General features: G+C 37.0%; 2 protein-coding genes and 1 long non-coding RNA gene across 5 annotated transcripts in view; 2 read left to right on the plus strand and 1 right to left on the minus strand.

Moving 5' to 3' along the window:
- The window catches only part of LOC121895355 (ribosomal protein S6 kinase alpha-6-like), a 41,240-nt gene extending 39,593 nt beyond the window's left edge, over positions 1-1,647 (plus strand). The window contains exons 24-25 of the mRNA XM_042408455.1: positions 207-275; positions 936-1,647. Coding sequence (XP_042264389.1) covers positions 207-275; positions 936-1,072 — 206 coding nt within the window. The 3' untranslated portion in view covers positions 1,073-1,647. The remainder of the gene's footprint in view (positions 1-206; positions 276-935) is intronic.
- Positions 1,648-2,848: 1,201 nt separating this feature from the next.
- On the plus strand, positions 2,849-9,863 carry LOC121896035. Of its 3 annotated transcripts, XR_006095928.1 has the most exons (5): positions 3,959-3,975; positions 4,065-4,119; positions 8,128-8,277; positions 8,408-8,500; positions 8,791-9,863. XR_006095928.1 is itself a non-coding variant. In XM_042409768.1 (4 exons), the coding sequence occupies exons 1-4, from the start codon at positions 3,124-3,126 to the stop codon at positions 9,094-9,096; spliced, it is 642 nt and encodes a 213-aa protein (XP_042265702.1). In that variant the 5' UTR covers positions 2,849-3,123; the 3' UTR covers positions 9,097-9,863. The 3 variants fall into 3 exon arrangements, 2 of the variants coding, with proteins under 2 accessions (XP_042265702.1, XP_042265627.1); XM_042409768.1 differs by lacking the exons at positions 3,959-3,975; positions 4,065-4,119 and adding an exon at positions 2,849-3,216; XM_042409693.1 differs by lacking the exons at positions 3,959-3,975; positions 4,065-4,119 and adding an exon at positions 7,618-7,807.
- Positions 9,864-10,819: 956 nt separating this feature from the next.
- LOC121896287 lies at positions 10,820-12,779 on the minus strand. The gene is made up of 3 exons (XR_006095967.1): positions 12,661-12,779; positions 11,452-11,550; positions 10,820-10,898 (listed from the first exon to the last, which is right to left on the minus strand). It is a non-coding gene; the product is annotated as an uncharacterized LOC121896287 (long non-coding RNA).
- Between the last annotated feature and the right edge of the window lie 2,304 nt (positions 12,780-15,083).

Below are 15,083 nucleotides of genomic sequence, written 5' to 3' on the forward strand. Positions count from 1 at the left end.
CATTCCCTGCAACAAACAGCCTTTATTTTAGGTCGAGGTGATGTCAAAAACACACCTGATGTTAAAACACATCTGGAGAGGATCTTAAAGAGACAAACAAAGATTAAAGAACTGAACAGGATAAATGACGTCTTGTATACTTGGTTTGTATCCAGACGCTTCCTGCAGAGTTAGTCTGTACTTAACAAACTCTGGTTGTCTTGCAGACGGTCAACAGTACGAGTACGGCGAGGACCTCGGGGTGACAGCGGTGGCTCTGTACAACTACCAAGCAGGTGAGACCGAAGCTGTGAATGTTTGGTTCAGAATCTAAGAGCTTCGTCACACCAGCATTTAAAACAGTAACATTTCAGTAAGAAATTAGTTCAGTGAGGCAAAATAAATGTACAAGTTTTGTTTGCAGAGTTTAGTTAACTTTGACAGGAAATGAAGGCAGCGCTGAGTCACATTTCTCTAACACTGATCTGCTGGAAAGCAACACCAGTAGAACACGTTTGTCTTTGTTTTCATTTTGCAAGAACAGTTTATTTATACAAAACATTTCATACAGCAGGAAACCCGGAGAACACAAGAACAGGAAGAAGAATACAAATAAATACAAGACTGAAAGAGACGAGTAAGACTGATAGAACAATAAAATAAATCAAACTAGATACGAAGTAAATGAGCATTAAAAAGGCAGAATAAAACATATGAAGTGTAGCTTTAACATTTAATTAAAACAAACAGATGTGTTGTCTGCATGTCTTGTTTTGTTAAACCAACAGCAAAAACCCCAAAGATCTTCAGTTTACTATCAGAAAACAAAGAATCTTAACATTTGAGACGATAGAACGACTGAATTTAAATTATTTTTGCTTGATTGAAAATAAACGAATAGTTTAATTTCTACAAACACCTTCATCACCAACTTCATCTGTGTCGTCTCGTTTCAGCCGGAGACGACGAGATCTCCTTCGACCCCGACGACATCATCACCAACATCGAGATGATCGACGAGGGCTGGTGGCGAGGCATGTGCAGAGGCGCATACGGCCTTTTCCCGGCCAATTACGTGGAGGTTCGGCAATGATGTCGCCCCGCCCGCCAAGAAGAAGAAGAAGAAGAAGAAGAAGTTTTTCAAATCCCCCTTTTTTTCACACTCGGGTCTTTTCTCTCTTCACCTCATCGTAGCGCTTCGACACCGTGCGAGACGTCTCCATAACCGGCTTTTCTTTTGCTTCTTTTCATCCATCCCTCCTCCAGCTTTTCCATTTTTTTTTTCCTTCATTCCTCTCCGTGCAGCAGTTAGACAGGAAGTTATCTTAAAGGATGACTCGATACCAAGAGAATAAATATAGAACTAATTATCTGGGCTTAAAAAAAAAAAAAAGGCACAAAGCGTCGTCCTGCACTTCTGCTTTGCACCAATCAAAGCTGCAACAACATTCTTCTTCTTCTTCTGCCTCGCAGCTAGAAGTTTGAAGCTTTATTAATATTTTTTTTTCTCCAGATATTGTATTAGAGTTCAGCTTCACAGCATCAGGTATTGTTGCTTAATCACATGTTGGAGCTGCTCACTGTTTAGTAGCTTCAACTTAATATAAGCAGAAGCAGTTAAAGGTGGAAAAACAACAACAACAACAACAACAACAACACTGCCTTGGATTATTATGATGATGTAAATTGATGGCTGTATACTGTCCAGTACATCCACAACGGACCAAAAAGCTCATTAACCGCGTTTAGCTTCTTGGTCTTCATAAAAGGAAACGCACCTCCCGACTGAAGCTGCACTTCTTGATGAAGACATATTTTTGTTTCCTGTCGCTGTTTTTTTTTTTCTTTGGACGTGGACGAGACGTGTGTGTTTGTGTCTTGCTGCGGTGAATGCTGGAGTTTAGTGTCGTATAAAACGTCGATGTCGCCCAAATAATAACATCCCTCATAAACGACCAAACTGTGTGCCGACCTCGGAGCGACCTTTTTAAAAAACGAGTTGTTTATCAGCAGAAAAACCGGAAGAATCTTTTCTCTGAACACTAATTAACAGTCTAACAGTCGGCAGGTTTAACGAACTGCTGCTCTGTGGGTCGCAGTAGTGTAGCTTCATCGGGTGAGTGTGTGTGTGTGTGTGTGTGTGAGAGTGTGAGTGTGTGTGTGTGTGTGAGTGTGTGAGAGAGAGAGAGAGTGAGAGTGTGTGTGTGTGAGAGAGAGAGAGTGTGTGTGTGAGTGAGAGAGAGTTTGTGTGTGTGTGTGAGAGAGAGAGAGAGAGAGAGTGTGTGTGTGTGTGTGTGTGAGAGAGAGAGTGAGAGTGTGTGTGTGAGTGAGAGAGAGAGTGTGTGAGAGTGAGAGAGAGTGTGTGTGCACTGTAAATCTAAACTTTGGCTTTAATAAAAGGTATTGAGTGTACTAAACTCAGTTTTTATTAACATGTTGCTAACACTCATTTTGAATAAGTTACCTGTACTTTGTAGTTGAAAAACCTTCCAAACTCAGTATGCTCGAGTTGTATTGATTTAGAAAAAACAAGTCCTGGCAACTTAGGCCTTTTCATGAGTTAATGTACTTAGTTACATGTAACTATGTGCATTTACTCTTATACTTAAACACCCTACATATTAGAAGTGTTGGCACTTAAAGTATTTTTTCTTGTTAAGTTACTTCCTATTTCTACCTCCTTACACTTACACAGGAAAATGCTCCTCTATTTTTTTTTTTAATTTTTTTTTTTTTACTTAATTTCTTTTCTTGCTTTTACATAACATTATTGGTACAACTTTATTGAACGACCAGGGCTGGCAGTGCCACAACTTTTTGACTGTTTTGAGTGAAACATCTGGGTACTCACAGTGTATTTTTACATACTTCTCAGTGTGAACGCACTTACTTTCTCAAAATGTTAAGTGTAAGTACAGAAGTATGTGATTTGAGACACAGTACAAGTCTAGGGCTGGGGGTGGGGGGAAGGGGGGTTATTTTCTTAGAAGTTAAGTTAGCTTGGAGATGCAAGGACACGTTACTCGCAAAACACGACTGTCAAACGTAGAATAAAGTTGTAAAATCCCAAAACGTCAGTGAAATTAGGTGCTTTTGTTGTTGTCGCTAACGTAGGCTTTTTTTTAGGTGAAACCATGAGGGTGCATGCCTGGTGGGTCATGTTCACTTAAGCAATATTACTCGAGTGGGTGTTCTTTAGCGCCATTTGAGCACGACAGTGATGCGGTCGGGACCGAGGCGCTTGCGCCCAGGTCCGCAAGCATCACGGTCTCAACTCTGTCTATCCGACTTTGTAACGTTACACACAGGCAGGGAGAGAGCCCTCTCGGCTAAGACAGTTTCCAGCATATTCACAAAAAAATGTAGATTTAGTTGTTCATATGTGACTTTGGCAGCTGACAGGAACACCTACATGAGGTTGATGTAGTTTGTGATTAATTCGTGTGGCGCGTAATACATAACCTTTCAAAAAAATAATAATCCAGGGGTGTGTGTGTGTGTTTAGATTGAAACTGAAATTAAATCCATTAGTACCTAGTTAACATCAAGACTGACAAACAGTAATGTTTTAAGGATAATAGGATCACTGTTAGACTCATAAGCTACATATCTGTCAGCCTTAGAACTGTCTTTGTGACTAATGTGTTTGTCATAGTTTTCACTTGTATTTGACCAACAGCATTGTAAAGCCTGGTCATATAGGAGATGGCTAAAATACTGTGAATGCTTGAATATTAAGTATTAACAGTTGAATTGTTTTATTCTTTTTAACTATGTCTAACACAGGCTCAAACTAATGAGGAGTCCACACAGTGCACAATCTCAGCAGTAGACGGTATTTTCTCATGATTCTCCTTGTGCAGTAATTAATATATCATTACAACTACATGTTCTAATCATTTTCTTATTTTCTATCATTTCAGATTTATCAAGCAGACCAAACCCCTGCCTGGTCTTCATTCCGCTGAAGTGGACACATCTAGAGTATCGTCCAAGGTGAGGATTCTCATTGTCTGTGTGTGTGTGTTTATCTCTCAGGCTACAACTACATATTCTAATCATTTTCTTATTTTCTTTCATTTCAGATTTATCAATCAGGACCCTTCAAAACCAGATTAAACCTTCAAATGCAGTGGACATGTAAGTGCTGCACATTTTGTGCAGAAAAGAGAGGCCATTTACTTAAACATTACCGCTTAAAACATGGGTCCCATACACGGATTGCACAACTTCCTTGCCCACATAAGGAATGCATATGCACGTTTAAGTCTTTTAATGCACTTAAGGTGCATTTATCTACCTGGCACACTCAAAAAGATCCAGGCAAAAGGAGTGAAACAGCATTCCACTGTCCGCTGTGTGACTTTGTTGAGCCTGGCACTGATTCAAACTTTTTCACCCATTTACGTGGGCATTTGAGACTGAAACAAAAGGTTAGTTGTCCATATCAAGGATGTAACTTCCAGAGCAGCAATTATTCCACATTTAATGCACATAAATCCAAAGAGCATCCAGTACATAGTACAATGCCATTCAAAACTGAAATTCTTTCAGGGAAGTTACCTGAAGAACCTCCCCCCAGTTTAAATATTCAAGCCGAGGATAATGTCTCTGTAGCTGATGATTCTGACTTTGAAGTCGTGGAGAGCGAAGATGCAGAAGGACTGGAGAGTCAGTTGGAACATAATTTGGCTGCTCTATTTCTGAAAATGTCCTCAGTTCTTAACATTTCGGAGACTTCCCTGCAAGAAGTTATAGAACAGATCAATCAGATTAATTTACTGTCACAGCCGTTGTTACATACCTCACAAAGAATACTCGATCAGCCTAATGACTCTTTAGTGGGTGAAATAGTGAGAGAAGTTACTAAGAGTAATGCATTCCTGAGATTCACTTCTCCTGGAGGGTCGTTGTCAACTGCAAGCAAACGAAAAGCATACATTTTAAACAACTTCTCTGTGGTAATGCCAATTGAATTTGTGCTGAAAAATGACAAGCAGACAGTTATGTATGTCCCGATATTACAAATGTTGCAGACGTTGCTAGCAAATAAAGACATTTTGGAAAAGGCCATGTCACCTGAGACAAATCTGACACAGAAATACAATTCTTTTAGGGATGGTTCCTGCTTTAAAAGTAACTCTCTCTTGAAAGAGCAAATATTTACGATTGTTCTTTTCTTGTACATAGATGATTTTGAGGTGGCAAACCCTTTGGGAACTTCCAGAAACAAACACAAGTTATGTGCAATCTACTGGGCACTTGGTAATCTGCACTCAAAGTATCGTTCCGGTCTCCATTGCATTCAGCTTGCCCTGCTCTGCAAGGCCAGTGATATGAAAGACCATGGTTATTGGGAAACTCTGCGCCCTCTCATTCAAGACCTGGCTTCTCTTGAGCAACATGGTGTGTATGTTGAACAGCTAGGGGCCAGTGTAAAAGGCACTGTATTATTTGTTGCTGCAGATAATTTAGCTGCTCATTCTCTTGGAGGGTTTTTCGAAAGCTTCACCGTTAGCCAAATATGTCGATTCTGTATGGCAAAACGAGAGGAAATACAACACAAGGAAGTGCGAACAGGCTCATTTCAACCAAGAACAGAGGAAAATCATGACCAACAGGTCAAGAACGTACAACAGGATCCTTCTTTGGCTCCACAGTTTGGTGTTAAAAGAAGCTGCCCTCTAACTGATGGCTTAGAACACTTTCATGTTGTTGATGGTTATCCACCTGACCTAATGCATGATCTTCTTGAAGGCATTGTTCCAGGTGAATTAGCCTTATGCTTGAAGGTACTGATATCAAATGGATACTTCTCTCTTGAAACCCTTAATCAGGCCATTAGCAATTTCCATATGCATTTTCAGACAAAACCAACCAACCTCAGCTTGTCAGAAAAAACTTTTCTACCATGGCAACAATTGGAGGAAATGCACATGAAAATTGGGCACTTCTCAGACTTCTGCCACTTATGATTGGTCATCACATCCCTGAGGGGGATGAAACTTGGGAAGTTTTGATGAACCTAAAAGATGTAGTGGAAATCTCAGTGTCTGCAAGCTTTACAGAGGAGTCTCTGTACTTTTTTGACTGCAAGATTGCAGAGCATAGAGATTTATTTCAGAAAGTGTTCCCAAACGAGAAATTGCGCCCAAAACACCACTACATTGAGCACTATCCTCAACTGATAAAAAAATTTGGTCCATTGTCTGACGTATGGACAATGCGCTTTGAAGGGAAACACAAGTTTTTCAAAGATGTTCTGCGTCACACTCGCAATTTCAAGAACATTTCACTTACATTATCTGTCCGACACCAGAAAATGATAGCATTCCATTTAGATACTAACTCATTCTTCAAGCCATCTGTTGAAATCGACAAAGTCCAGTCTGTGATGGTTGCTTCATTTCCTGAAAATGTGCAGAACTTTTTCTATCACAGAAATGGCCAGCAGAGCCAGACAGTCTTGGTAGCACCCTCTGTCTTCATTGATGGCATTAAGTACAGTGCTGACATGGTCATTTCAGTGGGATCTTGCTCTGGGCTACCAGATTTCAGACAAATATCAAAGATTGTAGTGATCAATAGTGACATTGTATTTGTCTGCAAACTTCTGGCCTCATGGTATGATGAGCATCTAAGAGCATATGAGCTCAGTCACTTGTCCACCTTCTCTGTCACACAGTTGTCTGAACTGAACGATGTTTTTCCTCTATCCCTTTACAGGATTAGAGGCAGACAGTTCATAACCCTGAAACGATACATACTGTGCTGAGTATGTAAATACTGAAGTCTTGAAATCCAATACAAATATTCTTCCTTTTCAGGTTGAGAAGTCATGATGGAAAAACAGCAACTTCTGATGAGAGTGGTCATCAATAAAGACGATATCAGGAAACTGGTTTTAAATGAGAGGCCAAATTCTATTGAGGAGTTAAAAGCACATATGAAGGAGAAACTCTCCCTGCAGTATGATTTTATATTGCAGTATGAAGACAAAGACTTTGATAATGCTCTCTGTAATTTGACACACATCACTGATTTGCCTGAAAAAGCGACACTAAAAATCATTCCCTTGATGACTCTAGAGTTATCAGCTGTGACATCGCCTGGCACGTCATCAGATGCTGACTGCAGCTCAATAGATACGGATATACTGCCTCTCACTGAAACTCCATTAAGAAGACAATGGCCGGAGTTTTTTGATATTCCAAATTTTTCGGTGGATGTTGAATACAGGTTGAGACAAGCTGATCTTGCCTTTATGAAAGATGGAACACGTATGTTGCTGTCACGTGATATGAAGCATGATATTCTGGAAAAACTAGCAGAGGCCATGTACAGTTTTAAAGCGTACCCTGATGATGATGATTACACCAGTGTGTCCCAATCTCTTATCAGCAAGCATCCAAGCCTTACTGAGCCTGGTCCTCAGCCAGGATACTATGGCTGGAAAAACAGCCTTAAATTTAAAATGGGAAATTATCGTACGAAGCTCAGAAGGGCTGGATGTGAGGATGTCATAGTTAATGGGGGCAAAAGAAGCAAAAACAACCCAGAAGGTGAATCATCAAGAAAAAACATCAAACGGCCGAGGGGGGGGGAGGCAAACTATCTCCCCAATTTACCCGACAGACAGAATGAAGAAGGCCTTGAAAGTGCCAGACTCGTTCTCGTGGAAGAAATGAAGAAAAAACAACACAATGGCTTGCTCATGGCAAACTTGATGGACCAGACATTCTCACTACGCCGGCAAGAGATCGTGAAAAAGGAGCCTGCTGTACAGGACATAGTGGAACGGTGGCCAGCCCTGTTTACAGAGGGAGAGGTAAGTTATTTTTGTCATGAATGGTCACTGGGAGTTTTTACTCTTGACTGCATATTTGAAAGCAGGTTTGATAAGATAAACAAAATAAAAATTGAACTTGAGAAAGAATAAATTCACTGCAGATTCACAAAGATATAAGTCTTTGTAAATGTTTATGCGTTAACATGTTCTTTTCAAGTAAAGAACTCTTGCTCTTACAGTGAGAATTTATTGATGTCATTCAGTTTTATATGAAATAGTATGGTGTGTGATTTTACCATACTTAACTGGTATTCTCACTGCCCCCCCACTACCCCATTGCCCTACTTTTTTTTTCTTAGGTCTTTGCAGAGTTTAGCAGAATTGCCACCAAACATCTTGAAAGCAGTTTCTTTGAGTCTCTTGACAAGCACACTCCACGGATCATTGAACTCCTGCAGTCAAAAAAGGGAGCTGCTGGACTGAAGATTCAAGAGTTAATGGCCAACTTGGTAAGAAATTAATTTAATAATTTAAGTTTTAAGTTCTTACTCTCATCTACATACACTTACAGACCAACATTTTCATTCTTTGTCTGACTTTTTTTATTCTAATTGATGTTTTCTGTCTCTGTCTTATAAGTCATCGGATGTAACTGCAAGACGCTCCGTGGTCCTCAAAGGCCTTCCCATCGTCTTTGGTGATGACCCAAACAAGTTCTATAAGACATGTTTTGTAAGTACTTGCACAAAATGCAGTATATTCACTTGTAATACCGACATCAAAGATATATGTCCCTCACATTTCTGCCTGTATTCATTAATGTAGGCCTTCCTTTACTGTCTTATCTTTCACTTCATTTCAAATTTAGAGGGTGTTATTGTAGCTATTGATTGTTATTCTATTGTTCATTTTTTGTCTCTCCATCGCAGATCTTAGTGTATAGTTTATAATGATCATAGTGTCTAACTATCCAAATACTTCCTGACTACACATTGTTTTGCTGATTGTTTGTTTCTTTGCAGGAGACAACGAAAGATGAGGCCATAGACAATGTCACAGTCGGTGTATTGACCATCCTAAGTGAAGACGATCCTGAGCAGCCCGTGTCCACAGCCATCGTCCTTGAGGGAGGTATTGTGATGGACAAAATTCGGGACTTGCCACAGGCATTTTGCCTCATATTTGGCCTCACATATGCCTTGAACCTCGATTACCCAAAATGTGTTGGAAACACATTCAAATTCATTCAAAGTGTAATGCTTGGTTTGGGAAACAAAGCCCTACCCCCAAAACTGTTAACAGTTAAAAACATGTTGTTTGACGAATGAGGAGTCAGATGTGAGGTTGCACTCAAGAACTGCTTATGACAGAGACATGAGAAGAGATGCCTTAACTAAACAGTATTTTGAACATTTTAAGAGCTGCCTAGATGCAGTTTATTTGTTGAGTTGATTTTCAAATCTGTTCAGTGCTTTTATGCTGGTGGTATATATAGTGCCCTCTTGTGAATTCAGGTGTTAAAATGTTGTGTAAAAAGAAATATATGTTGGATAATGTGGCATACCGTTAATGTTCTTATGACAGAGAAGAGGCGTTTGATGCTTTTATAAACAGCATTTTGAACTGTTTAAGAGTCAAGTGAAAATATAATCATCATTTCATTGTTCAATTGATACTCAGACCTGTTGAGTGCTTTTACAATAATGCCTTCTTGTGAATTCTGATGTTAAAATGTTGATTAAAAAGAAATGTGATATGTTCGATGATCTAGCCAGCAAATACCTGTAATCCAGCATAAATTGTGCGTGTTAAGATTCACAGTAAGTCTGCATACTGTTAATGTTTTTATGACAGGAAGAGAGGTTTGCTTTTAGCATTTTGAAATGTTCAAGAGTGACGTGAAAACATTTTCATTTAATTTCAATTTTTTTTACAATAGTGCCTTGTGAATTCAGGTATTAACGTGTTAAAAGAAATGTGATCTGTTGGATATTTGGATACTGTGACCAGCACATAATCCATCAAAAATTGTGAGCACAAAATCTGCATACTGTTAATTCTGTACACGTTTTAAATAAATTGAATGCAGATGACATTCTTTTTCGCAGTATTTTTTTCTTTCAAATTAAGAGATGATAACAAAGTTATTATAAGTACTGAAGACTCAGAATTGACGAGTTAATTTCAATACAATAAAGTTACAATAAATTACTTATTTTAAGTCCAATGCAGTCATAACCAGCAAGTTAATTCAAGAGCTGTGAACTCAAAATAATCATGTTTAGTTTAGTTTAGTAAACTTATTATAAACAAGTTCTCACAAGTACTGCACACTTATATTTAGTAAGTTACATATACTTAACTTAATCAAGTTTACTTAACTCAGTTAGTTTAAGGCAATGAGTTTGCATATTTTTTTTGAGTAACGCCAACTAATTACATTTTACAGTGTGTGTGAGAGAGTGTGTGTGTGTGTGTGTGTGTGTGTGTGAGGGTTTTCATTTAATTCATCTTTGGGGTTTTATAATAATAATAATGATAATAAAAAAAGTGACCTTTTCAAATGCATTATTTTTATCTGTACCTCTGTTTGCTTGAGTCACATCATTACCTGCTTGTTCTTTTTTTTTTTTTTAGTTTCAATAAATAAACTATGAATGAAACGTTTGTTTGTTTGTTTGAATCATTTTAATGTCTCAATATAACAAGTTTATATCTGAGAGACAAAATTCAACAAGTCAGAGGAAGACTTCTGTTTGTCAAAAATGAATCTTCAAGCTCACAAATTGACATTAAAGATAAATCAGGAGCCCAAATTAACAATATTAGTTATTATTATTAATATTAGTTAGTGAAATCAAGCAGAAAACTTCCACAGTTAGTTTTTTTTAGTATAAAATTAACTCTTGTGTTTCTTTGTTAAGCTGTGCTATAAGTATAGAAATAAAAGGGAATTTTATGGTAAAAAGGCTGAAACTTTAAAAGATTAACACTTGATTTGATTCATTTAAATGACTGAAGCTTCATTTTAGTTTTTTAAATATAATATAATCATTTTATCTTCAGATAAACGTTTGAATATATTTTTGCACAAAGTGACGTCTGTAGATTTGACCTCCGTCACTCTGACCTGAGATGAGAAAGACAAAATTCAACGAATCTTCAAGCTCACAAATTGACATTATTATTAAATTGAAACTAACGGATAAGTCGTGCCCAGATGAACATTACTTGCTGTAATTGTTCTTCCTGTTCATAGTTACTGTTAAAAGATTCCTTCCTAGTGAACTTTCAGTAATGCTGAAGTTAATTTGAGGCTTCAGTAGACTTTGACTGAGTTTGTCAAATCAAGTAGAAAACTTCCACAGTTTGTCTTTTAAGTATAAAACTGACTTGTGTTTCCTTGTTGAACTGTGGTGGATGTATAGAAACAAAAAGAGGGAATTTTATGGTAAAAAGACTGAAACTTTGGAAGATAAACACTTGATTTGACTCGTTTAAATGGTTGAAGCTTCATATTATCTTCAGATAAACGTTTGAATATATTAGATGTAGATTTTGCCTCCATCACTCTGATCTGAGATGCGTCACTAGTGACAGACACCTTCGTTTATTATGTGATTTAACATAAATAACCCAAAATCTCCACCTGAACATCATGCTGAAACATAAATATACCTTACCATAGTGATGTGTTGTTTTAGTGTGGAGGACTTGATGATGATGATGATGATGATGATGGTGGTGGTGTCTCAGGAGCAGCTCCTCTTCCTGGTTCATGTCTGATTGGTAAATCAAAAATTATGTTTACAGAAAAGCAGTTCAACGACTGACCAGACTGATACTGGAGGTTAATAAAGACTCAACAGGACTTTACTGTTAACTGACTCATATTAAAGCTAAAACTGAAAATTAATCAGCAACAATTTTAATGATCAAATGAATGTTTAAAACTTTTTGAGCAAATATGGCAAAAGTTCCCCAGTTTCAGCTTCCTAAATGTGAATATTACTGGTTTTGATATTTGTTTATTACAATAAACTGATAATCTTTGTGTTGGTCGACCAGAACAACATTTTGAAGAGGAACCGTCAGCTCTGAGAGCCTGAGTCACAATTTACTGACATTTTACAAATCACAAAAATAACTAATTAATCAGTTTCATTTCCTTAGAGATGATGCTACCTGAGATAACTAAATAATATGTACAAGATAAATAAAAAATCATTATATGTTTTTTAAAATAAACATTTTTGATAACGATCTTTAAATGAGGGTTTAAATATTTGTAACTGTAATGAGGAAGATCACACTTCTGGTCTTTATTATTCATTTATTCTCCCAAAATTATTCATTCTTACACTTTTCACTAATGTTCTTATTGATCTTTATAATTATGTCTGTTTTAATTTGTTAATCAAACTCCATAAATAAACTGACCTGATTGAAATGCAGTGAGTGAATTTCCTATAATAAATAAACTCATCACTGCTCTCTGGTGGATAAACTATGTCATGATTTCTCTACATAACTAACCACATGTCTTTTTCTCTCCTGTTAGTTGTAACTTATCTACCAACATATACAGCGTTACTAATATATCTACACACACTCACACACAGCAGCCCACCTGTTGTCCGTCTGGTTCTCATCCTGAGTTCATGAAACTCAGCATCAATCTGCTCTTATTGAACAGTGTGGAGATCATGTTGCTCATATGTCCCTTATTATGTGTGTAATCCAGAATTCATGATTAAGATTTAGACTCTGCAGACCAGTTAAGTTTTCACACCACGTACATACATATAATATACTGCTTTTTGCATTTCGTACACAAGAAATCATAACATATTTAACTGTTTTATACACACAGGAAATAAAACAATACTTACCTCAAACTGCAACATCAGAAAACTGCTGCCGGTTAAAACATTTTCCCTACAATATAATAATTACTTTGTGTTTTCTGAGTTGTTCCTGAAGCTGTTTCACCTCCACAATTACTTTTAATTTCTTCCAGCTGTGAACAGCTCCTCCATTTCCTCTGTGCAATGCATCATGGGAGAATAGTGTCCAACACCTGTTTTTCAGTCTGCATATTTACTTTTGTCACTTTTTAGTGTGAACACACGACATTCAAACCCTGTTTAGAATCAGGACTCTGATGTGATTACTGTTGAAAGTATTAAAGAACAAACAGCACAGAGATGAACTAAATTAAAAGGTCCTAAAACTGAATCACTCTTTAAAAGCTTGTCTGGTGATGATTTCTAAGAAACTTTTATTGGGTTTAAAATTTTAATGAGACAGAAATTATGCAAATGATTTGCTGGATGTTGTCTCTGATGATGCTCAACATTTCAAATATTATTCTCTAAAGAGAGAAAAATGTTTTCCACACATTGTTTACATTGTTTACATGTTTTCCTCGCTTAAAGATTCTTGGTTACTACTTTGTTGTTTTCTATTACTACTACTCTAACATGTCATTACTATTCTTTAATATTTTTACAGTTTATTTCTAATAGGAACATGTAAAACATTTGATCTTTTGATGTGTGTTTGATAAAAGTCAGTGAATAAGAGTCTTTATGTTGTTGTAACTGACCTTTTAGCTCATGTTTAAATATTGTCTAAACAAGCCAACTGTGGGAATAATGTGGCATCTTCTGCTCTGTTGATCATGTTCAACTTCTGACACAATGAATTAAACAAGATACAAACAAGTTGTGCTTTGTCAGTGTTTTTTTCTTCTTTTTTACAGGTTGACATACAGTATAGTTATGTGTATAATGATAAGTGATGGTGATAATATACTGTATGTACAAAGATCATGTGGCTAAATATCTCTGTCTCTAACACTTGACACCAAACTACAACTTGAGATTAATATTGACAATTTCAAATTTGATAAGTTCACAAATATTGGGTATAAAGTTTTCTTCTACAAATGTGTGACTTTAGTTTTATGTTTTTAAAGTTGTAATCAAAGCCGCTGCACTACTGACAACAATGGTGTCACTCTTTACCAGCTGTCAGTAGTTCCTTTATTTCCATTGTGCATTGCATTATGGGACAACAGTGTCTATCAACAGCAGTTATCAATTATTAATCAACACTACAGACTCAGAACATGTTTAGATTTATATTGTATAAAATTAGGACACAATGTTATAAAATATGATTCACAGAGAGGTTTACAGGTATTTGGAGGATTATTCTCTATTTTTGGTTTTATCTTCACAGTTTTTGAGATATCTGTCTCTGAGTTTTCTGCCACCATCCCAATACAATGGAGGTGCATTAAAAAGCGACATTTAAAAGACTTCAACAGTATCATGTCTTTCTAAAAACAATGTCCCCACTTACTCTGGACAATCCACAGGACACATTCTCAACAATTCTGAGTGGAAAGACTTTCTACTAAACTAATCTGACATCTTTTTACAGTATTTTCTGTGGATTATCCACAGTAACAGTCACACTTTCTAGAAAACACACTGCTGTTGATTTTAACTTAATGTAACTTTTCAGTGCTGTGAGAACCACAAATGAAACTCCATTGAACTGGTGTGGTGACAGACATCTCAAACACTGGACAAATAAAACCAAAACTATCTCCATGACTACACATATCACAAGAGGTTACTCACAAAATGTTTTTCTGCAATTTTGGGTGAACTGGTCCTTTAACAAATAGAACCACTAGACACCAGTAGATGCTGTTAATTTGGCAATGGAGTAAGTTCTTCATGAAATCTGAAGAGGATTAAAGTCTATCTGTTGTATGAATACACAGTGAAACACTGAATCACAGTTCAAAGAGCAAATATTGAGAACAAGAGAGAAGTAGTGAAGTAGTGATAAGTTCAGTCTTCTACCACTTGAGGGCACAAGAGTCAAGTCCACCTTGTGTGGAGTCTACACTCTATTGCAGCTTTCTAAATGGAAAATTAATAGTGTCTGAAATCAGAAACTGCACAGTCTTATTCATATATTAATAACTCCTGTCTGTGTTTGATCCAACAAGATGAAAACATGACAAATAATCTGACGGACAGTTTAACTGACTCCTTCACCTCTTTGCCTGTCAGTCTCTGTCACTTATTGACTAACGTGTTCAATCTCAACCAGGTGTGTAGACAGTAATGGGTCTGAGCAGCACTGACCCACCAACATTATCATATTACTTACACTTTTATATCAAATGTGATTTTAATGATTTTGGATTGACTGTTTTTATTTGATTTTATTGTGTCTCAGTGTGATCAGATGTGTTTTATTATGATTATGTTGAGGTCTTATTGGGTATCTA

This window comes from Thunnus maccoyii, chromosome 1 (genome assembly GCF_910596095.1).
Source record: "Thunnus maccoyii chromosome 1, fThuMac1.1, whole genome shotgun sequence".
NCBI classification, from domain to species: domain Eukaryota; kingdom Metazoa; phylum Chordata; class Actinopteri; order Scombriformes; family Scombridae; genus Thunnus; species Thunnus maccoyii.